We start from the raw sequence: 26,418 nt of genomic DNA on the forward strand, positions 1-26,418 counted from the left end.
AGTCATTATTGACGGAAATTTAAAAAAATATATAAACCGACTGAAGTATTTCACTGTTCTCCACCCAACAGCATGAGACAAAGACATATATTACAACTTGAGTCCGAAACTTGAACTTATTCCCAAAGAAAGAATATAATTTGTTAATTATAGAAACATCCATGCTCATACATATTTTTAGTTCAAATTCTATATCTGAATACGTTAGAGGCACAGAGTATAGGCCTATATATATATATATATATATATATATATATATATATATATATATATATATATATATATATATATATATATATATATATATATATACAGTTTATAAATAAATCCGAATGACTTTATTAAAATACAAAATTTGTCAAGTTTCTCGAGAGGACTTAAGCGAATACCACAAGGGATGTATTCATATATTTTTGTTTTAAATATGCACTACCTAGAATATCAATGAAGTTAAATTTATGCTAAAATACTTTAAGAAGACATACAGAGAAAAATGTAATTCTTGTAAAAAAGAAAAAAGTCTAATCTTAGAGACATACACAGGAAAATGTTAAAATTATATTTCTGCTCCTATCTAACACAGTCGTGATGTGATTTAGACCATACAAAACCCGTCGGTTGAAATAAAGAATAACATCAATCCATGTGTAAATCTTAGTGATATTTCATAATTTAGTGAATGTTCAAGCCGAGATTCCTATGTATTTAATCTTAATTGTTCTTTCTTCACATATAACTTTTAAATGTTGGATGGAAACACTAAAGACAAACTTGTCATATAAGTATAAAGTATTTTTTATAAACGTTAATATATACGTCATGGATATTGAAAAACATTATAAATTACTGAAGTTACATATATTCAATCCATATAAACATAATATTTTAGATACAATTTCATTATTCGGTTGGGAAGACAACATTAGCAGTAAAACATTTAATTTTCTCTCGAGAAAAGAAAAAATCCTTAAACTTTATAATTGAAAAGACAACGATCACCTGGTTTTTTATGCTCTGAAACAAGGTTCCGAGTCACAGTTGCCAAAACAGCGAGAAAATTAAGTAGAATTTTACCCTAGATATCATCGTTTGGAAAAAAGTATTATTAATTAACGACGATGAGAAGCTCTTATTTCGATATTTCAAAGTTGTTAAGAAACGTTTACACACATGATGAGAAAACGTTTACACACATGATGAGAAAATCCACTTGAATTGACAACGATTGTTTTCAAACAATAAATCATTTCTCTATTAATATAAGCAAAACATTTTTGCAAGAGGAAACAGCTAATTTAAAACTTCCACAGGACGTATGAATTCACATTATAGTGCATTATTTGAAACATCTAAGATCTTCCTTGAATTGATTCAGGCTGATTTGAACACTATGTTAGTAAGATAATAATTATTATTGAAAATGACATTAGAGATAGTATAATAAGTAGTTTCCTAACTGACATGGCGTAATTTTCACATGTAATATAACAACTTCAAAACGTGGAGTAATTAATTACTTTGAGTTAAAACTGTCCGTTGTTGAGAATTTCATTTCAGAGTAGATAGGCTTAAGTACAAGTACGTGTTTACATTGTACGTAATAGTTATAATTGAATGTTCATTAGTGTCTCAACCACTTAAAGAGAGATTAATTTCCTCCTATCTCCCTTTAGATATATAAATGCATCTATAGGAAGCTAATGAGTACCGTTTTTTTATAGAAAGGTTAGGTTTTGATGTAGTTATTACAATCTCGTCGCTCCAAAATCTGCATTCAATATGAACCAACATAACAGAGTTTTTAAGTGACAACACTAGCATTCTTGTCTACCAGCGGGAAGCTGTTCAGTCGAAATTAATCGCAAAGAAGAAACTTGAAATGATGTGTTACAGGTAGACGCTACGCAAAAAAGCTACTCGTTTGACTGAGCTCACGTTATGTATGTGAACGTATGAGTATGTTTAGAATTTAAAAGAATGAAAAAGAAGAAATAATTTCAAGACTTTTTCTCTATCAGACATACATTTTCACGTCACTTTCTATGTGATATGTTCAATGATTTGACAGTAGTTAACTCAATATAAAAGCTAATCATAAATAAATTAACACTTTTCTTTAATTTTCGTTTTAAAAATATCATTTCTCTTATATTAGAGTATATTTTGGTTTGTCTATATCCTCCTTTTATATCTGGCATCTCCAAGGCATTTTTATAACAACATCGGCAAATATTTAGAGCACTATGTGCATGATTTGCTAAGTGTAATTTAACGATTATCATTGATTGCAGCAAACCCAATGCGTCTTGTGATGAAACATATTTCAAATAGATAACATCCGATTTCCTTCCCTTGAATGTGCTTAATTTGAATTCATGTAGAGAAGCGTATTTTAATTGTCTGTTCTTATACCTTATTTTCAAGTCTTGTTGTACCATAACATCGTAAACTACAAGATGCAATACTTAAAGTAAGATTCTTACCACAGCTCATGGTTATATATACTCAACAACAAGGAAAAATCTGAACAAACATACACTGAAAAGATTGTTTCTGCCGTAAAATCTACGAAATAGTTTTACATATTTTTTGATGTTTAATATCATGAAATTAATAGAGCACAGTGTAAAGTTGACTCTTTCAAGACTTTCCTCAAATAGGATAATATTAATATAGATAAAAGTAAACATTTTGAGAGATCTTCAGCATTTATTTGCCTGTATGAGTGATGGTGTGATATTGCAACGGTATCTTTCATTTTCTGGATTTTGAGTTGCAAGTCAATGCATCATAAGGACTGTATTAATTACGTTGTCCATCACTATTCAGAAATCTAATGTTTAAAAATATGACATACAAAAGCTCGAGTATACAAACAGTGTTCAAGCTCAGTTTATTTACTTTTTGTAACACATTCTTTCCCAAACAGATTAATACTTCTTCGATATGTGAATTAATTCTAAGTTTGTTTCCCAAATTATAATTATATTAGACAAATTAGTTTAACAGCTACGCGAAAGAATTTTGATGGAGTTAATTCAAATTTGGACAGAAATATTAAATTTTGATTATGAATACTTGATTCCAACAGAGTGGATATATTTTTTATTTTAAGACCAGCAGTTAATGGGCAGTTGGGAAAGGAACATGACTTTCAATATTACGAATAGATCACTTAGCTTTACTTTTGCCTATTTGTCATTTAACACTATTTTTTAAGAGTAGAGATTGTTCTTCGGCCGAGATGCTCTGCTTGTTCTCCAAGTTATTCGATAGCGGAACGATGCACTTTCGTCCCTGGCATCTTCGATAACAGGTTGGCCTGCGAGCCTCTCTTCGCAAAACGTAGTGGACGAGTAGGAGGAAGAAAAGGCCTCGGAACGAGTTTCGCTGCTGCTCCAACCGCTGCTAAACACGATCCTCCGCCTCCAGCACAACTACTTCTGAAAGAAATGGTGGAATAACAGTGAAAGAACGAATGATAAATTTCATGGCATTGACGTACTAACAAATATTGTCTTTGAGTACTCAATTCCAAACCATACATTAAGAATATAATAACACTAGGTTTCAATTTTTAATGCGCATTTTCAAACAGAGAAAATATGAGAAATATTTATTGATATAGTAGATTTCAATATATCGGATATTAGCATTAAACGACATGAATACTGAATTTTGCTAAAGTCTACAACCAACGAAAACCCAAGTATAGAATTTGTAAGAAAACCGATAAAATTATTGACATTGGTAATATAATTAGGGGAATAAAATTCCACTCTGAAATAAAGCAAGACTTTACGCACTGAAAAAATGTCAATAAAAGTACACATACTATCTGTTGGGAAAGTGAGGTAGTGTAACATAAAATAATTTAAGATGTAAGTGAAATTCTCGGAAAGAATTATGCAAACCTTAGAAAGTGCACGTTTGTCCTTGACGATAAATAGTGGTGAAGCTCAATCTCACACAGAAAGTAGGCAGAAATTAACTGATTTCTAGTTCACAAAATAAGCCTGACATCCTAAACAGCCAATACGTAAATTATAATAAAAGTTAAATTAAAATAAGCGTATACAACGTACAACTCTTGAGTTCGATGTAATCTTTTGAAATTTGTGCAATTCAGGCTGTTACTATAAAGGTAAGGAAGAAAGTTCTGTCGCTTTTTGTGAGGTTTGTGTTCAATTGGCCCTCACACTGTGAATTGAAAGCTAATGGAGATAAGGTGAGGGTTGGCTGTTGGTGTGGGTATATCCAACATACTAACTGGTTGTGGCTACTCAGTTACACCGTGAACTTGCGTAAGGACAGATTGAACGTGGGACCTACACAGAGCGTCATAAGGGTGTGTATGTTGCATGAGTTCAAACTCGGGTCAAACGCCACTGCAGCGGGGCGGAATATATGATGTCGTGACTACGGATGGGATGACGTGACTACGCGAACAGTGTAGCATTTGTTTAACAAGTTTGAGGACCATGAAGAAACACTCGAAGACATACCACGCGCCGGACACCAACACATGTAAACTTCTCCAAAATATAATTGCATGCCGGATTTTTTCTAAATCCCTTAAAATTGTGGGTTTGACAACAGCGCAGTCGACGTAATGGTAGGGGGAAGTAAAAATTTTGTAATTTTTCATTAATAATTTTTGCCGTACACTTTTGCCGTATAGTATACGTATTACACGGATATGATTGACAACTTTCTAATTTATCCAAAAATAAGGTGTACAGGTTTAAAAGCTTTATTATATATCCCAGTGTAATTCTTCCTTAGTACAAATTACTTCTTCCATCGATCCGTAAAATTTTCGTAAACCTGAAAATAAATCCGGAGTCCTAGTGTCCAGTTGATCACTATCAGCCCTAATACCTCCTTCATCACTACCAAAACTCAGTTCATATTATTATTATTATTATTATTATTATTATTATTATTATTATTATTATTATTATCATTATTATACGCTTCTTTAGCATGGGAGACCCAGATCGATTCCCGACGGGAGTTCATGTGGTTCAGGGCTTACGTTTAGCTGTAGGTTCACTTCTCATATAGCCTCGCTGCTGAAAGGGACGCTAAACTCAAAATCAAATATATTATTATTATACGCGTGTTTGGTGTGGGAGACCTGGCTTCGATTCCCGACGGGAGCTCATGTGGTTCGGGCCCTACGTTAAGCTATTAGTTTACATCTCATATAGTCTCGCTTCTGAAAAGAGCCCTAAACTCAAAATCAAATATATTATTATTATTATTATTATTATTATTATTATTATTATTATTATTATTATTATTATTATTAAATATAGAATAGAAAAAAGATTTGAGGATTGTAAATTTGGTGGCACATTGTACTTACTCCCAATTTGTTGTTACACCCAAAGCCGAAACTTGTGGGGACATCGGACAACTTCCTTCCTAGAAAGCTCCCCGCCGTTGGATGGCGCCCCATTTTAAGACAATTCTTTTTACTCCATACACAATACGAACATGAAATTATAAATGAAGCATCAAACAGGTTCACTAAATTACATAAGCAAAACAGCACACAAAAGGTAAATAAAACTAAAAATGAGTCTAGGGCCCATTTCACTAAAAAATGTCTACTATTAGGTGCTGGAGAAATAATATATATTAGTATGGCTTTGAGACTTGTCGATATTGTCCCCTTAAATAATTTGGCATGTATGACATGGGCTCAGTGGCGCAACTAATGGTTTCGCAGAGCTTGATGTGTTGGAGGGCCCACGGGCTCCGGAGGATTCATAAAGAGTAAGAAAAAGGTGAAAAGAGTTGGCTCAAGAATTAGAAAAACAACTTTTCTATGGGGTCATAATACGCATATTAATGATTGCCCCCAGAAAAAATCTAAGTTACGGCGCCGGTTACACCTATGGACTGTATGTTATCTTGGTGTATCAGAACTATTTTAGATAAGTTTTCACGACGATTAACATCTTTTCACGTAAACGTCTTAATAGTTCTCAATAGTATCACCGTTTGCTAGTCTATCTCACAACAATGCCCTCAGTTCATGAAAGTTTGGCCATCACCTTACCAGAACAATCTCTCATGAGCAATTTGTGACTGGAAATGAGGTGTGTTCTCTACTGCTTTCAAATCGGTGCTTTTCAACTTCCAAGTAGTAGTGTAGTCAACGGCTAGAGCAGGTCGGCTCCTGGCTCAGTCAACACCGAGTCGAACTGAGAAGTGTACCGAAACAACAGCTCATCCAACCGTGCCAGCTCGAGCCGATGGTTCATTCCAACCTAGCCGGCTCGAGGCAATGGCTTACCTGAGCTGAGCCGAACCGAGCTGATGGATCACCCCAACCGAGCAGGCTCGAACCGGTGGCTCATCTTAACCGACCCGGTTCTAGCCGATGGCTCACCTGAGCCGAACCTAACCAATCCAATGGTTCATTCCAATCGACCCGACTCGAACTATTGGCTCATCAATAGGATCGAGCCGAGCCGGTTGACACCACTATTTCCAACTCGATAAAGGTTGTGCATAGCTATTGTGAAGAATTAATCGATTTAAGCAGTGTTTAGTAGTTTTCATCGGTAGGGCCGTGGTTTTCCTATCTTGCCCGTTCTTTGGTTATGATCTAAGTACTCTAAATCCTATCCTTCACTTTAAGAATTATCTGAGCATACAGAAAACCAACTGAAAAAGGTAATAACTTTCCTTCTATAGCTTCTTGAAATCGGGCAAAGCAAGATCTCCTAGAATAGACTCGAGAGGCACACGTAGAAGGCAAGTATATAATATATTCACCATTTATCAACATTATTTTAGCATGAGCAGTGATAGGAAAGCTGCTTTTCAAAAGTAGCTGCTCTACAGCTATATGATAAAAATTGTAGTTCGCTAGAACTATTAGCTAGTTTGCCAGAAACGTATTCGCTACTTAAGCTCTTGTTAAAAATACAGTTTACTTACCATCACGCATTATAATAAATGTCATGGCATCTACATGCGTAACTGAACTTAAAAGTTTGGCAAAAATATTACATAAAACCTTTGTCTGTCAATTTGCATTTCATAGTAAAGTATGCATTTTGTCTGTTTTTTAAAGTGTATATATATATATATATATATATATATATATATATATATAGAGAGAGAGAGAGAGAGAGAGAGAGAGAGAGATACATATAGATGTATATATATAGATATAGATATAAATAGATAGATATGGATATATAACATTACCCTCTCCCCCCAAAAATGTATACGTTTTCGCTGCTAGAATGGCATGTAGGTTTAGATTAAGAGTCATTATACAACGATAATGTATATTTCTTATGTACTTCTAAGTATCATTTTTATTTACGGGCAAAGGGAGCTATTTAAAAGGCACAAGCTATCAAGAGGAAGAAAAAGAAGAAATTACATAAAGAAATAATTTAAATATTTTGTGTTGAGATTTTTCTTGCTGTCGTTGCTCTGACAACTTATTTATTTAGTGGCTATAGTAATGTAGAAAAATATAGAATGAAGAACCATATTTTTCTAATTGGATGTATGTTATTTTAAGGTGACAAATAAGATATATGTGAAAAATATGTAATCTAAATGTGCATAATTGTGGTGCAATTCATTTATAATATCGGGGACTTTATAAATACTCCAAGCATATTTGAATCAGGGAAGGTAACTAAAAGTAAACTAACATTACAATTACTATCCTTTTAACCGATCATCAGTATGCAATTTCTTTCAGAAAATTTTCTTGTAATTATGTTGCAAAGTAATTGAAGACAGAAATCAGAAAACAATCATATTTTCTCCCTATTATCATATAAAAATTTACAAAAAATTGTGAGAAAATGTTGGAGTTACAACATACTTTTTCCTCCCTCGAAAAGATTTATTTGTAGCTTTAGTGCAAAATTAGCTACACATTATAAAAATATGTAGCTCAGCTACAACTACAATTTTTTTTGCAGCTAGCAATTGTAGCTTCGCTACAAATAATGCGCTACTTCCGAAGCGACTATTAATTATATTATGTAACTACTATCACCTAGTATAACTTGTATCATATACTGTATATAAGAAAAAGTTGATGACAAAGTAACGCGATACATTTTTAAAATAACTTAACCAACAGATTGAACTGTAGACAATATATTTCACGTTTCTGTCAAATTATATTTCTATATCATCATTAACCTATATATATTCAAATGTTTGGACTACCTTTTAGAAAATTCATTTCCGATAATTCATAAATCTTCACCCTTACGCTATGAAGTATGAGAGAACATCAGCGTGTTGTTGTTGCACAAATTGATACTCATTAAACACTTTTACTGATATCTCCAAGAGAGCAGCAGAGTGCATTAATAGTTCAGTTGAATATCTTTTCTCCAATAAAAAAACCTGCAGTGCTATATGGATGTGAAACATGATGTAAACAAAACCTGTGAAATTTTATTTTCAATAATAAAAAACAAAGTTCTTTTTAGCGTTTGTTTTTCAAATGTCCAATAGAAACCATGGCCCTACTTACCTAAACCGATGAAATCAACTGAACAGTGCGTAAATCCATTAATTCTTCAAGATAGCTATACAAGAAATTTATCGAGTTGGAAATTTACACCTGCTTTTACAAGAACTTTGTTCTGTAACAATCGTCTTCACAGCCGAACCAACAATTTCTTTACACTAGAAGCATCAGAGGGGTCATTTTGACCCGTCTGGATGATTAATTTGTTATAATTTCTAAAGTAATGAAAATGTGGTCACTAGATCTCACGACGTTTTATCACTCTACCAATACTCTAACTTAATCACATTTTGACACTTAAGAATATTTATATATACCGCATTTTTTACATTTTACCTAGAAGCCTCACAGGGGTCATTTTGACCCTCATGCCTACAACGCAGATTTTTGACAATTGCAATCATTTTGATACTCACATATTTTAAACATACTAATTAGTATTACATCTGTGACTGATATAATTCACTATATGTGTGTTCTAAGTGGTTGCTGTTAGTGTGGTGCATGATGAGTGCTGAGAAAAATAAGTCGTCGGGAGAAATACTACAAGAACTAGAGGCTATTGATGGAATCGACTCTGGTGATGACTATAGTCAATGTATATAGAGTATTACAGGTAGCACATTTTTTGCTATCGAGAGAAAAAATTACCCAGAATTCTTGCGCGACGTGACGTCACGTGGAAGAGAGCACGAAACAAACACATTGTAGGGAATACAGTAAGCGGTGTCGGTGAATGAAATTTATAAAGAATGGGTAATTATTGAGACAAAAATGAATAAAAATAACTTTGTTGTTGCTCAATGTCAGAATTGAGAAAGGAAGACTCCATGTATAATATAGCACCCCTTTCCTAAAATGTTGGTACAACGACAGTGAGTTTCTCGGTGTAAACGCGCAGACAGAATCGATGCAAACAATGCTAATATTTATTCTATTCAATTCTTATCGAAAGATTATGCGACAGACTTAAAACACGAACTTCATAAGCTACCTGTAAGAAAGAAAGAAATAAAAGTTCTGCCCTCGTGCAATTTCTTCTCTGCATATATCGAATTGGCATGGAATTGTTAAGAACGAACAGAAGCAAAAGGCTGAGAAAATAATTTATTTTTCAAACACATGAAGTTGAAGAACTTGAAAGAAATTTAAATAACTAGGGTCATGGATGCAGATCCTGTAGGACGAGCAAAAATGTTAGAAAAGAGGAAAAGAGGGGGGTATTTTAAAGAAGGTCGCATATTTTCTGTCCTACTTGACAAATGTTATATTGTTTTACTTGGGGAATCCTTTTCCTTCAACCTTCAGAAAATCGACTTAATGTATTGCTTTTGCAAAGTTCTACTTTCTCTTAAGCCCCAAACGGAAAAATAATGGCAGAAAGTTTCTGAAAGTGTTGCTATTTTCACTGCTAGCTTCTCATTTTAGATAGTGTATATTTACAACGAAGGGGTGCACGTGCACCGATGCATCCCCCTAAATCCGGCCCTGATCATACTCACTAGACTGCTGGGAGCTCGTGCTCACTAATTTCATTGGGGGTGGAGGCGCGGGGGCTGTGGTAGAGCGTTCACCTTTGGTGCTTGGGGTCCCTGGTTCAATCCCAGCTCGCGCCATGTGGACTTTGTGGTGAACAAACACCGTGCTCGTGGGTTTCTCGGGGTTCTCCCGGTTATTCCCACTTTCTTCATTCCACCATTTCATTCATTTCTCATAATCACCATCTCCTTTAGCCTAATCGGCATAATCGTGGGACGTAAAACTTAAAGATCTAATTTCATTTTCATTTTCATTTCATTGGGATACACGTTAATTGGGTTTGAGCTCACTACACTCAATAAAGCTCGGGCTTACTAATCTGAACTAGAGTGAGGGTCACTACCATTAATGACCTCGTGCTCAATGACGTCAGTGGGGCTTGCGATGAGTTTATTACTTTCAGTGGGAAAAGCGTTCACTATTCTCGTTAAGGCTCGCTCTTACTCAAGCTCGGGCTCATGTCCTTCAATGAGGCTCGCGTTTACTCGGTCTCGGTTTCACATCTTCCAGTGAGGCTCACTCTCACTAGGCTCCTTGAAGATCGCGCACCCTAATCTATTTCGAGCGAGCACGCGATTAGTTAGGTTCGGGGTCACTAATCTTAATTAGACTCTTGCTCACTCGCGCGTGCTATCTTCCGTCAACTGGGATCGAGCTCACTCATCAATGGGGCTCAAACTCATTGACACCAGTGCGTATTAATGTGGGCTCGAGTTCCATATTTTCAGTGGAGTTCGCGCTATTTATTCTCGTTGAGGCTTGAGCTTTCTTGTTCTAGGACTCATATTCTTTAATGAGGTTCGAACTCACTAGGCTCCTTGGAACTCGCGCTCTCTAGTCTCCTTCGGTCACGCAGTTGCTTGGATTCGCTCACACTAATCTGGATTGGACTCGTGCTCACTTATGTTGGCTCACTTCCGTCAGCTGGGCTCGATCTCAGTACCATCAATATAACAAGCTCACTGATATCAGCGCGGTTTTCACTAATGTGGGCTCGGGTTTATTACCTTTAGTGTGCTCGTGCTCATTATTCTCGTTGAAGCTCGTGTCTATTTGGCCCCGGGCTCATATCTTTCAATGAGGCTTGCACTAACTAGGTTCATTGGAGCTCGTGCATTCTGATCTCTTTCGGGCAAGCGCTTACTTGGGCTCAGACTTCAACACTCAGTGGGACTCGAGCTCACTGACGTTAGTAAGGCTTGTACTCTTTTTCGCTTGGGCTCACATCCTTCATTCAGGCTCGTGCTTACTCAGGTTCTGGCTCAGATCCTTTAATGAGACTTGCAGTTATTAGCCTCCTGGCACTCGCGCTTACGAATTTTGTTCGGGTACATTTTCCGCGAACTAAACCCAAAATATAGTAGAAATACGTAAAAACAAAAACATTTATTTGAGCAATCTCAACCTAAAAAAATAAAGCCCAAACAATGAAGAAACACAGTGCAAGGAAAAACAATCAATGCGTTCCGGGTTCTGTGACTTCTGATGGCTGCAAGTAGAATTATCACTAACATTTCCTATCAATATTCATAAAACAACAACAATGAGTGGATGATAACATTAATATAAATTTATTGTAATATAGCAATTTACACTGAGTATTTGTAGTTAGAATTAGTAATATTTTTGTCTCTATGTAGTTTCAACAATCAAATGAAGTTAGAATACGCTCATAGTATACAAAAAGTATATGCTAAAAGCAGAAGACGCGATTTCCTCTCTTCCGCGTGACGTCACACTTCCAGCGACCAATGCCAGTTCGAATCGCATATTTAGCAGCCCCTGGACTATAGTGATAGAAGTGACGATGAATACATTGGTGACATCAGCATTGATGAACAGTGAGATGGTGAAAATGTTTCTGCAAGTTATGAAGAATTTACTGACAATGGAAGCATGAGAGATGAAACTGATGCTGAAAATTTTGAATTATCCAGAAAACAGACAATTTGGGCCGAACAAACCCATGCAAGTGTTCGCGGAAGGGCTAAACATCATAACGTGTTACGTAAAACTCCAGCTCCAAACCCATATGCTTTTCGGCATGTCGACGACACAGTTTCTAGTTCTTTCAGACTCACCATCAATTTATTTTGGCATTAGGAGAGGAACTGTGTTCGGAAGTGAAGTCACTAAAGGAGGACAGTAATCGTACCAAACAGTGTGTACCTGGATTGCTTCAAACAACCAAGCGGAAGAGATGTCAAGTTGCTGAGTGCAGTGGAAACAAGACACAAGATCAATGTTTCCACTGTAAGAGGCACGTCTGTGGATCCTGTACAAAGATCACCAAAAAGTACGTTGTTTGTTCAAAATGTGATGAGTAGGTATGTAGATGTGAACATTACAAAACATACCTTCTTGTGAAGATGTTCATGTTCTAATTCATTTTTATTACATTTTATTTTAATTCCTATCGTTTATGATGTTTAAAGGGAAACTAAGAAATTTTACAGTAACAATAAGTAGTGTTAATTATATTTGCCATATTATGTAACTTCATTTTAAGTAACTTTATAAATTACGAAACTTATAATATTAAAATTCTTCGCTAAGAACAATAACAAATGTAAAATAAAGAAAGAAAATAATGAAATTTGAATTTTAAAAAATAAAGCCCAACAATAAAACCAATAGTATACAAAAGGTAAAGCGTAGTACAGTTTAATGAATGTATTTTTAAGTAGGGGTCAAAATGACCCCTTTGATGCTTCTAGTATAAGTAAGATTATGATGCTCCTAGTGTTAAGGAGAGGTCAGATACAAGAAGACTCACCAAGATGGACATACAGTCGCTTCCATAAAAGCAACAACCGATCTAACCTCTAGAGACCAAACTCGGTCCATTTGAATGCGTTGAATGAAACGTGCCAACTTTATTGTGCAATTGGTTTAAATTGGTAGACTCGCTGCTTGTTCACTACAGAGCAAAGCTCAGAAAGACCGCTCATATATCACGCAGAGATGGAGTGGGCCAGTGGGTCAAGTGCGTCAAGTTTTCTGAGTGGGTCAGTGGGTCGTAGGTCAACAGTATGTGACCCAATGTGACCAACCACACACCATGACCCACTGTGACCCACCACCCACCGTTACCCACTGCGACCCACCAGCCACCGTGACCCACTGCGACCCACAACCCACCATGACCCACTGCGACCCACCGACTCAGTATGATCTACCGGCCCACTCTGCTCACTGCATTGTAGACAGTATCTTCTGAAAACTGGAAAATTTGTCTTCGTTTTACTTTCAAGACCTTCATTTCCCTTCCTTTTCCATTTGTTTCTGTCTACTTATCTGAGGTGAGTATATCTAACCAAGTGAAAAAAGAACTTCAGGCACTTTTGGATATTTATATTTTTGATTGTAATGATAGCAATAGGACTTATACTACTCTTGGCTTTCGAGACCTGTGAGTTCTTAGAGGAGCTAACTACTGGAAAAAATACATTTTTCAATTACTGTAATACGTAAATTATTATATAAAAAATTGAATGTAACTATGTGTGCCTGATCATCACGGTCAAATTGCAAAGTCAAATGAAATTACTTTTGGTATATAGTTAGGCCTTAATCCAAACTGTGATGTTATATTGCTTTCATTATAATGCATAATATCCTAAGGAGGTAGTGAGAATCCGAATTTTTGCGAACAAACTATTATTATCTCGCACGCCATTAAACTTACGGAGCTGAAATTCAATGTATTAACTCTTTATTGAAAATAAACAGAATGTGTCCTAGCATTTTTTTAAATTCTCCTTTATGCGGGGGAGGGAGCACTTCTAAAAATGGAAAATTGGTAGTGAGTTGGTTTGTAAAAATGATCGAAAACGATCGATCTTATTTAAGAAGGAAAATAAGAAACCAAAAATACACTGCTTGGTTTCATATATCCATTGCTTTCTACTATAATAATTGCTGAAGCTTACGTTCATTATATGGAGCGCTTAAAGAACAGGGCAATCAACCCATAAAGGTGAGAAAAATAGGCATAAAATTTGTACCGTAAGCTTAATTACACGGAAATTTTAAGTTTGGATTATACCCATAATTATATGGAAAATTTTACACATTGATCTACTTACCTTGATTTGGAACTTTCAAATTTCATCCTTTTTTCCACTGAAAAGTATCGATAATTCAACATTATGATCATTTAATTGAAATTCATCGTAATTTGGCCCATGGCAAACAGCAGTGTGGTAATTGAAGGGGAAGAAGAAGGAAAATTCCCATTCACCTCTGAGCACTTTCCAGGAACCTCGTTCCCTTTCGCTTTCTAGACGGGGAAAGGAGCTTGGTAATGGCATCAAACCTTCATGTATAATTACAAAAATTAAATTTATAAACAAATAAAAAATCATCAGTTTATCGGGCTTGAATTGATAATTTATTAACAAGATTCCCTATCAAAGGCGTGGCGGATGAAGTTTCTGTTCTCCATGAATCGACATTGCCAACTGACATGGTCGATATGGAAAAGATATATGGTGATAGAAAGATGATACTTCTTGTTAAGTATTTCAAAACTGCCTAAGAAAATTCGTTATCAGACTTTAGTCTAACAAGCATATTGCCGATGAGGAGTTGCAGAAATCGGGTAGAAGTATTATCAATTTCCACGACAGAGTGCGAACGGGGATTTTTCCTTATGAATTTACAGATGACTGACATTAAAAATAGACTAAGTGCTCAAACATTGTTTAACTTGTTGTTCATCAATGCTAATGGCCTACCGATAGATAAGCTCAAAGTAGACGAGCTAGTTATTTCTTGGCTGAAGGATGGACATCATTCCGCTGCCTATGATTTACCACGAAAAAGTTACCAACAGGAAATAAACACAATTTCAGATTTGTTTTAAGGTGGAAAATTACGAGTTATAGAAAATGTATACTTGTATTACTAATGGCTTATTTGTGTTATACAATTTTGTACCAAATTTTTAGTAAGTCTCTTCTTTGCTTCAGGTAAACTACTTTGAATAAAGATTCATAATAATTTACTTATGCGTATTTGTAACTTAAATTTAACGTGGTGTTTTAGTGATTACACAAATTACAATTATGAGGATGCTTTATGGAGATGCTCTCACATAGGGTACCCGAGCATCTTTATACACTATGAGAAACTGATTTTTCAAGTCTTTTGTGAGAAAAATACTGTGAACTGAGAAACCACCTGCGAATAGAAGTTTCTTTTGGAATGCGTTCAGAAATTAATACTTGCAAGAATACTCTCTTAGTACAAGTATATTTTAGGCACACACTAATTCCCCCCCGCCCCCCACCTCGGACTGTTTCAATTTCCTCACTGACAAACACTTAACTATATTATATCGTAAAGGTCAGATCCACCGACATTGTAACAGAGTTGTGCTTGAGCGATTGACTAGAAATTCAAACTCGGATTAGTAACAATTTCACAGTCTTGTTTTATTACAAGTGTAAACTCTTTAGTCAGTACAGAAGAGGCCATGGATCGTGTTCAGAGTTGATGATGATGGATTTTGATGAGTCAGAATAGGTCATAGTGGATAATAGTGGTTCATGGTGGGTAATGGGTCAGGGTGGGTCACGGTGGGTGGTGGGTCAGTGGGTCGTGGGTCACGGCGAGTGGTGGGTCAGTGGGTCGTGGGTCAACCGAGCCGATGGCACCTCAACCAAGCCGACTAGAGAGCTTGGTTCATCTGAGCCGAGTTGAAAAGAGCGAATAGTTCATCTTAACATAATCATTACCGTGCGCATTACTGACTATGAGCTTTTATTGGATACCTCTACTAGAAGAATACCACCTCAAAAATCTGTCTAGATATGTGTCAATTGTTGAGGAACCGTGCAACTTCAAATGCTATTGTGAGAATTTCAGTTGTAGATTTCTAAAAGGTAAAAGGTTCATTGTTAATGAACTTCGCTGCAGTTCACCTTCAATAATACTGACCCAGAAAACATTCATGTTATCCATGACAGTATTGCAAAATCAAAACCCTTGGTGTGCTATAGAAACTGTAGGCATTTTGTATCACAAGTTACAACATCCTCTGATAAAGTCTTGAAGATACAATTGTGTGACAGGGCATGAGGAAAATATTGATGAGGCAGGTTCCCAAATCTGAATGCTGAACACAGTCGGCAGCGAGTTCAGTGTTTTCTCTAGATGTATGTTTCCCTTCGATGTTGAAACATCGACCTGCGCACGATCTTAGATACATTAAATAGTAGCCCACTATGGCCTCAACACATTTTGATTTCTCTTCAGACAAGCATTTCTATAGGGAAATGTGAAAGAGATCTCACTTTTGAGCAGATCATTTATCTTTAAAGAAGATACAACCATTTTTTTTTTTTTTTTAATATCGTAATTCAATGTATGGCTTACATCCACTGCCGTGAACCTGAGACAAAACCGATTTGAAAACAGTAGAGGGTACACATTTCCTCTAGTAAAATACTAAGAGAGAGCATTCTGGGTAAGATGATGGTCAATGTCTTACGAAACTGAGTGCATTTTTGTGAGATCGACTCTAGCAAGCGGTGATACTATTGAGAGTTATTAAGACTTTTAAGTGAAAAAAAAGTGAGATAGTCGTGAAAACCTATCTAAAATGGTTCTGATACACCAAGACAATAATAAAGGGTTTAGGATTTAGATTTATGGGCTTTCGGCATCTAACGCCATTTAGCCCTCCAAGATTTGAGGGATGACAACCCTCGGCGAACACACAATCCCGGGAAAGGGAATGAAGAAAGGATTGGGGAAGGAAGGCAGCGGCCTGGTGTGTATTAGTTAGGTACCACAACAGCCTTTGCCTTGTTGTAAATAAGGAAAACCAGATAAACCTCATTCAGGGTGGCTGGCCTGGAAAAGCGTGTTACACTTTTTTTCGACTGACTAATCCCACCGGGAATCCAACCAGGACCGCTCGCACAGAAGGCGTGAGCGTTAGCGACTACGCTACACGAGACCATAAGACAACAATGAAGTCCATACTGGGAAGAAATAAAATGTCTCAATAAATTTAGTAACCTCAAGCTTTTTTTCTATTCCCTACTTATAATAATAATAATAATAATAATAATAATAATAATAATAATAATAATAATAATAATAATAATAATAATAATAATAATAATAAGAAGAAGAAGAAGAAGAAGAAGAAGAATTGCGTTTTGGTAGTGATGAAGAAGGTATTAGGGGTAATAGTGATTTCCTGAACACTAGATATCGGATTTAGTTACAGGTTTACGAAAATTTATGGATCGATGCAAGAAGTAATTTGCACTAAGGAAGAATCACACTGGGGTATATAGAAAAGCTTTTAAACCTGTACACCTTCTTATTTTTGGATAAATTAGAAAGTTGTCAATCATCTCCGTGTAGTACATATACTAAAAATTGTACGACAAAAATCAATGAAAAAATACAAAATGAAGAAAATAAGAACACCGAGTGGGATTCAAATCAGGTTCAAAAGTACCAAATGTGCACAGAAAGCAATAACTTAGCACGCATACCTATGAAGTTCCATTCACATTTTATGGATAGAGAATACATTTCTTAACAACTCCCCGCCCTTTTTTTTAACGAATATTGTGGTCGAAAAACGTGTGTGCTTTACTAACAACGAAGTTTTCTACATTTACCAAGTACTATGATGTTCTAAATGTATCATTACATTACGTCATAAAAAGATAACTGAGTATTTCAAACAGCAAACTGTGAGCTGTGTTGGGAAGTCTCTTTTTTCTCTTTGACTTCCCTACCAAAACGTCAACTGCGCTTTTGCCAAACCTACAATTTTAAGGGACTTAGAAAAATTCTTGCATGGAATTATATTTTGGAGAAATGTGCAAAATGAAGATTTTCAAGCAGCAGTTGAGGCAAACAGTGGTCAGGCATGTGAGAAACTTAGAATACAATTCAGTGTGAGTTGAGAAAACATTCGGCAACACCTGAATCAACTTGGGAAGCACTACAAATTGGGTCAATGGGACCCTCATTATGTGAGTCCGGGCCAGAAGGCAACGCACCTTTGTTTCTTTGCTCTCTCGTCTGATAAAAAGGCCATTTCTGGACCGGGTGTTGACATGTGATAAGGAGTGGGTCCTGTACGAAGCTCCACGGCGGGGTCATCATTGGCTAGCATCCCACGAACCGGTTTCAAAATAGTCGAAAACAGCCCTGCACCAGAAGAAGGTTCTCCTGTCTGTTTGGTGGACTGCTCGCGGCATCGTTCATCGGGAACTGCCTTAATCTGTTCAGAGAATCAATGCAAACGTGTTCAGAAAAGAACTCAAAACTCTGGAGGCGGCACTTCTGAATCACAAAGAAGTACTTCTGTTACAGGGCAACGCTAAGCCTTACGTGGCTAGGATTAATCGGGACACTATTCTGGGCTTTGTATGGGAAACACTATTGCACCAGCCATACTTCCCGGACATTGCATTTTCCGATTATCACCTGTTCCATTTCATGGACAATCACCTTAGAGACGCCAATTCAAATCCTCTATTTTCTTGGTTACCTTTATAGTTTCCTTGTTCTGATATATTAAAATAATATGTTTCCTCCAAGTATATGTGTGTAGTGCATTTCTGTGGAGTCTTTACTACACTGTCGCCGTGGTAATCGAATTTTTAACTGTATTGAATACTGCACTATTTTTGGTATTTAGCCAATTGATTTAAGTAAGTATTTCCGTTTTGTTTTAAAAGAAACGGAATTTTAATGATCTGATTTTACTAATTCGCTGCTGAAATTATTTAACTAACCCCCACTTTGCAAAACTTTGACGTATATGATTTTAACGCTTTATCATCAAATTTAAGAAATACTAACTCGCAACAATAAAAGGCAAGATTCTCAGCCCTTCATTCTATGTAAAACTGCAATATTAAAAGAGAGTAGCAGGTATCAACATTAATTAGCATGATTATTGTTGTTTGAATGCGACGATGATGAGTTTTACCTTCCGAAAGTACCGGTAACTGAATGATTTCAATTTTATTTGCATATCAAACTATGTGAGGATTTTAAACTATTGTGTGGATTTAATTGGAAGCTAATCGAAACTTGCATAAAAGCAACTCGTTTATATATGGTAGTTTGGGGTAATATGGGCAGTAAGAAAATAGTGTTAAAATTTCTCATATATACTAAAATGACTACATATACTATATATGACTACAAATATTACAGCAATGTAGACTGATACTTTGTCTATACTCTCATAGAGTTTACTTTCAAAAATATTTGAATGGTGGTCGAGAAAAGTAAAAAATGCTAACCTTACTTCTATTGCTTACATTTAACAAAATGTACGTGTAATATGTACAGGCATTATTAATAAAATGAACAGGTGCATCCATAAGAAACTAAGAGCAAAATATAATAATGGAAGAAATGGTACTAATAGTGCTCTCAACGGGTCGGGCTGGGTCGAGTCGGGTTGAAGACCGACCCGACCCGACCCGTGACCCGAATTGACTGACCCGACCCGACTGACTCTAACCGTGATCCGATCTGATTGACCTGACCCGATAACCCGACCCAAGCTGACCCGGTTGACCCGACCCGCATAACCCGACCCGAGCTGACCCGATTGATCCGACCCGACAACCCGACCTGAGCTGACCCGACCCGAGTAGCCTCACCCAACAACCCAACCCGAACTGACCCGAGCCGACAACCCGACCCGAGTTGACCCGAGTTGACCCGACCCGACCCGTTTGAGAGCACTATGGTCACGACACTGGGTGAACGCCAAAATGCACTCACATTGGGAATTAAACCTGGACCCGTGTACCGAAGTCTTACACGTTAACCACTAGCTAGATCAAGCGGGGGATTTGTATATGCATCTTAATGAATATTTGGCACTTTTGAGGTTTAGTTATTCCTTTTTATAACATACCAATGTCCGACGTGGGAGAATTTTTTTCTTGCTTTAGTTGTATGTGACAAAATTTTTCTTCAAGGTCAGTGTTCTCACCTGCTCGGACGGCAGGGGGTCTTCTCGGAAGGCAGTAGCAAGAGTATCTTGGCAGAGACAAAAGGAAATCGTTTAACTACAATGATAAGGGTTGAGGAAACGGGAGAACAACTGTGATTTTTTCCAACCCTTCAACTTTCATTCCAAAATAGGTTCCTATGATTCCGGGACCCGTGCCACTTTGACTTTTTCTTTCTCGGTACTTAAAACGTATTTTACAGTATATATAGTTGCAAGTAAGAATACACATAATATGAATTTTGTAATTTAAAATTTAAAAATACAATATGATAATTAATTATAAAGTACTAATTTTATTTCATCACTTTCAGCCCCACAAATGAAATTCAAACAATTCGCTCCCTGGGTCTTGGTCATCAATACTGGGTCTTATTCTTTGTCTTGCAGTCAAGTCTTGGTCCTGCATTTCGTAGTCTTGGTTATCTTTCATGCTATACAAGAGCCAAGAATGCTCGTCTCATCGGTACAAATGAAGACCAAGTGTGATTTTGATTATGGTCTTTCATACTATACGGAAAGCAAAAAAACTACGCTCATCGCTACTTGGTGATCACCAAAACAAGGCCAAGAGCAAGATTACTATGCACTTCGTCTTGCATATCCAATCTTTATCTTGTTCTTGTATCGGTGTCCTTGGGCTTGGTGAAATAAAATCAAATATTCAGTTTAAGGTCCCTCGATTATACACCAAGGCTAAGGGATATGGTGACCATGAGAAATGATGAAATGATGGAATGAAGAAAGTGGGAGGAAACAGGAGAACCCCGCGAAATCCCACTACACGGCGTTTTTCCACCCCAAAGCCCACTTAGCACAAGCTGGGATCGAACCATGGACACCACACCATGCACCAGAGATGGATTCTCTACCACTGAGCCACCGCGGCTCTGCTTGGGCTTGGTCGTCCATATCCAATATCTCTTTTGGCGTTGCTTAAGCAACTTCTAGTTTTGTTCTAAATCCAGACTTCATATTAGCGTAGATATTAATATTACAGTCGATTGGTAAAATCAATCTTCCACATTTAAAAATTGAAGTACACACAAGTACAAAAATAAGTATTTACCATAAAAACACTAGCTGCAAGTTTTCAAAATAGATTTATGGTTTCTATAAAATCAATTGAACATTGCTATTTTTAATTAGGCAGCTACATAAAAACAGAAGCTTTCGACTCCAGCCGAGTTTAAACTCAATCTAAACTCAGTTGACCAAAGTGAACTGACCCGACCCGACAACCCGACCCTACAACCCGGCCGGAGCTGACACGACTAACCCGACTCGATAACCCGACCTGAGTGACCCGACCCGAGCTGACCCGATTGACCGGACCAGACAACCCGACCCGAGATGTCCCGATTGTAACGACCCGAATAACCCGACCCGAGCTGACCGGATTGACCCAACCCGAGCTGACCCGACCGACCCGACCCGACAATCCGACCCGAGTTGACCTGACCCGACCCGACCCGTAACCCGACTCGAGCTGACCCGACCCGTTTGTGAGCACTAGGTACTAAACACTAAACAAATTTAAGCCGTACAATAACACTACAAAATCCATGAAAGCATTAAAGAGAAAATACACAACTTGATTTGTAATATTCTTAGCTACCTGAAAACTACAATGTTAGATACCGAAATCAAATGTGATCAATTTAAATATACGTATATGATATAATAAAATAAAATATAGTTTTTGCTCATGTATTTCAGTTTATTTCCAACGAAAGCGTCATTTGTTATTGCATTAGGGTTAGAAAGGTCGAGCGCGAAACCTGTTGAATGCCTTTGTCATCTTGCTGATTTTCACCCCGCTTGTGATAAAATGTGGCAACACCCATAGTTTCGTTAAAGTTTCACCATTATGATTGCGGATTTAAATATGTAGCACAAGTTTGCAATGTGTATTCTCTCGGTGATCTTAATAGAGATTTGTCGGTTGTATTCAAATTAAGACAGACAGAAACGTACTTTGAAGTAAAATTTTGTGTTTACAATATTTTTCAAACCATTCTGTATCGGGAGTAAAATGGTATGTATAATATGAAAAATGTTTCATTGTTTATATGATAATTGTTCAGTGCATGTTTATTATAACTGACATTTTGCACAAAATGAATATGCCCATATTATACGTGATGACAATGTTCAGTAATTTGCAATACTACAGTTAAAATGTAATCGAGCAGCTCCATCCCTTACTGTGTACTGATAATGTAACATCTGTAGATTACCATAAATAAGCTGACTATTGTATTCAAAAAATTACAGTGCATGAATTCCTTATATCCATGATACTGAAATTTACAAACAACATTATGTGCAAATCAAATAACGACAATTACTCACCTTTGTTTTTCAAAATAACACAAAATAACAGCACAACCGTCATGAATATTTGTATCTAGCTTTCAACTGGTGTACACTACATAATCAACTAACAAATTCAGTTTTAGATTAATTCTGGTGTGAGTAATACTCTTAAAACCTTAGTTCCGCCCATGTTATCGAACTGCTCATATTACCCAAAACTACGCTATTAATGATTTTTTTTAAAGGATATTTAGCTAATATTGAAGAAAAAATCAGCAAAATTACACTTTTAAAATTCCAGTCTATTTCAAAGAAAATATAAAAATATAGTTTCCCATATGTATTAACGGGCTGAAAACCAAACATGTGGTAGCTACTCAACACGCTATGTACGTACATGTTTACGACAAAAGGTCAGGTTTCTGTGTTACACAGTTTAAATGAGAAATAATAAGGCTAAAATAATAGTCGGGTAGGGTTACGGGTCGGGTCGAGTCGGGTCAACTCGGGTCGAGTCAGTCGGGTCAGCTCGGGTCGGGTTGTCGGGCCAGTCGGATCAGTCGGGTTGGGTTGTAGTGTCGGTTCAGTCGGGTCAGCTCACTTTGGTCAACTGAGTTTAGGTTGAGCTTAAACTCGGTTGGAGTCGAAAGCTGCTGTTTTTCAGTAGCTGTCTAATTAAAAATAGCAATTTTCAATTGATTTTATAGAAACCATAAATCTATTTTGAACACTTGCAGCTAGTGTTTTCATGGTAAATACTTATTTTTGTACTTGTGTGTACTTTAATTTTTAAATGTGGAAGATTGATTTTACCAATCGACTGTAATATTAATATCTACGCCAATATGGAGTCTGGATTTAGAACAAAACTACAAGTTGTTTAAGCAACGCCAAAAGAGATATTGGATATGGACGACCAAGCTCAAGCGGGACCGCGGTGGCTCAGTGGTAGAGAATTCATCTCTGGTACATGGTGTGGTGTCCATGGTTCGATCCCAGCTTGTGCTAAGTGGGCTTTGTGGTGGAGAAACTCCGTGTAGTGGGTTTTCTCGGGGTTCTCTTGTTTCCTCCCACTTTCTTCATTCCACCATTTTATTCATTTCTCATGGTCACCATATCCCTTATCCTCGGTCTATAATCGAGGGACCTTAAACTGAATATTTCATTTTATTTCATTAAGCCCAAGAACATCGATACAAGAACCAGATAAAGATTGGAAAAGCAAGACGAAGTGCATAGTAATCTTGCTCTTGGCCTTGTTTTGGTGATCACCAAGTAGCGATGAGCATATTTTCTTGCTTTCCGTATAGTATGAAAGACGATAATGAAATCTTTTTCTTCATTTATACCGATGAGGAGAGCATTCTTGGCTCTTGTATAACATGAAAGACCACCAAGACTACGAAATGCAGGACCAAGACTTGACTGTGCAAGACAAAGAATAAGACGCAGTATTGATGACCAAGACCCAGGATGCGAATTGTTTGAATTTCATTTGTGGGGCTGAAAGTGATGAAATAAAATTAGTACTTTATAATTAATTATCATATTGTATTTTCAAATTTTAAATTACAAAATTCATATTATGTATCTTCTTACTTGCAACTGTATATACTGTAAAATACGTTTTAATTACCGAGAAAGAAAAACCAAAGTGGCGCGGGTCCCGGAATCGCAAGAACCTATTTTGGAATGAGAGTTGAAGGGTTGGAAAAAGTCACAGTTGTTCTCCCGTTTCCTCAACCCTTATCATTGTAGTTAAACGATTTCCTTTTGTCTCCGCCTTCCGACAAGATCCCCTGCCGTCCGGGCAGGTGAGAACACTGACCTTGAAGAAAAATTTCGTCACATAGAACTAAAGCAAGAAAAAATAAATAAATTTCTCCCACGTCGGATATTGGTATCAGTTATAAAAAGAAATAACCAAACCTCAAAAGTGCCAAATATTCACTAAGATGCATATACAAATCATCCGCTTGATCTAGCTAGTGGTTAACGTGTAAGACTTCGGTACACGTGGTCGGGTTTACTTCCCAATGGGAGTGCATTTTGGCGTTCACCCAGTGTCGTGACCATAGTGCTCTCAAACGGGTCGAGTCAGTCCGGTCAGCTCGGGTAGGGTTATTAGGTCAGGTTACTCGAATCGGGTCAATCGGGTCAGCTCGGGTCGGGTTGTCGGTTCAGGTCCAACGAGTCGGGTCACTCGGGTCGGGTCAGTCAATTCGGGTCAGTCTTCAACCCAACCCGACCCGACCCGTTGAGAGCACAATTGTCAAGTACTTTATTTCTACTCCGCCGTATTAAAGAGTTCGTTGTTTGAATTTGGAGAGAATATTGGTACAATATTTTTCAAATGTAACGGTGACCTTTATGTGGATCTAAAAGGGAGATGAAGAAAGGTGTGTGGCTGTAGTATTTGCAACAAAAAATAAATAAACTAATATATGTTAAATGAATTTCACATCATGACTGTTTTCTTAAAATGTTCAAGACATATAATACAAATTAGAACTTGAAACAGCAAATGTTTCCCAACAATAGTATCATAAAATGTCAACTGTAAAAAGTAAATTACATCTATAAACACTTGAATTTACAATTTGATTACTTAGCACGACTTTTATAATGCTTGAAGTCGCACGATCCATTTCTAGGCGTCAAAGGTTTAAAAATGAACAAGCAAAGGAATGTGGATGGATAGCATAAGGCAATGAACGATAGAAAACATTTTAACCAGACTTAATTGAAAAAGTCAGTATAAATACAAACTAAATTCGAAGGTTTGTTGTACGTTGCAATCTACAGTATACTTTCAAACTACACAATTAAGGGGATCTCACATTTAAGGGGTTCTTATACCTCTTCGCTTAGGTTTTTAACTCTCAATTTGATATCACGTAAATTTTAACATGGTAATTTCTAACAAAGTATTGCAGGTAATTACTTGAAATGTTTAACAGAAATACACACGACCCATACAAATCCAACCGCGGTTTCCAAATTACGTTACATGCGTTACATTAATTGCAATATGTTCTTCAGTAAATTTGGTAACAGAAAATAAAAAGTATGCTCTAAAGGGATGAGGGGGATGCTTGACCATCTGTTTGCTTGTTAGCGGCTTTTAAAAGGACAATCTTACCAGAAATATCATGCTATGATTCTCACTTCTCACTGATTAGAATGGTCTGGACTGGAAGAGCCCACAACCAGTTCTTTATTTTTTCACGGTTTGTTTGTTTCTTCCACCCCTACAGTCACAAGAAGAAAATTTGTTTGGGTGAGCATTTTGAATTAGCAGCGTAAAAGCAAAAAGTAAAGGACAGAATTATACCACGGACGGATTAAAGGAAGGGGAGGTCGCACCCTCAGAGAACATTTCAAAACTTTGAATAATCGAAGGATGGTGTCCCTGGTCATTCTAGCCATGTGGGGCTTAGCGTTGTCCCGTAACGGGAGAAGCCCTTAGCGATTGAGAAGTGTTGGCTACAGGGTTTTGAGTTTTTTTTGAACACGGCTCAACTGCTGACAGTAAACAGTTGCATTGATGTTCTGCTCTGATCAGCCGGTAGCAGTTCCCGATGCACGATGTCGCGAGCAGTAAACCAAACACGCAGGAGGAGTTCTGCTGCATTACTAGTTTCAGCTACTTTAGAGCCGGTTCATGGGATTTTAACCAATGAAGACGACGCTGTGGAGCTTCGTACAGAACCTACTTCTCATCACATGTCAACAAAAATACCTCCTTGCTCAGACGAGACAGCAAAGGAACACAGGTGTCTGCTCGCGTAGCCTTCTGGCCCGAAGTCAAATCATGTGGGACCCATAGACGCAATTTGTAGTGCTTCCCAAGTTGATGGAGGTGCTGCCGAATGGTTTCTCCACTCATATTGAATGTTAGCCACAATTCCTCACATGTCTGTCCACTGTTCGAGTCAATTGCTATCTGAAGATCTTCATTTTGTACATGTGTTGGTCTTTCGGCACGTGATGCGTCTCTCGTATGTGTTTCGTCACC

General features: G+C 37.0%; 1 protein-coding gene across 1 annotated transcript in view; it reads right to left on the reverse strand.

The window, feature by feature from the left end:
* Positions 1 to 320: 320 nt before the first annotated feature.
* The window catches only part of LOC145680864 (gastrin/cholecystokinin type B receptor-like), a 709,364-nt gene continuing 683,266 nt past the window's right edge, over positions 321 to 26,418 (reverse strand). Inside the window, exon 6 of the mRNA XM_081751997.1 lies at positions 321 to 3,443. Within this exon, the coding sequence (XP_081608123.1) occupies positions 3,409 to 3,443 (35 nt within the window). The 3' untranslated portion in view covers positions 321 to 3,408. The remainder of the gene's footprint in view (positions 3,444 to 26,418) is intronic.

The sequence above is a fragment of the Thermobia domestica genome, chromosome 3 (genome assembly GCF_964235325.1).
Source record: "Thermobia domestica chromosome 3, izTheDome1.hap1.1, whole genome shotgun sequence".
Classification (NCBI taxonomy): domain Eukaryota; kingdom Metazoa; phylum Arthropoda; class Insecta; order Zygentoma; family Lepismatidae; genus Thermobia; species Thermobia domestica.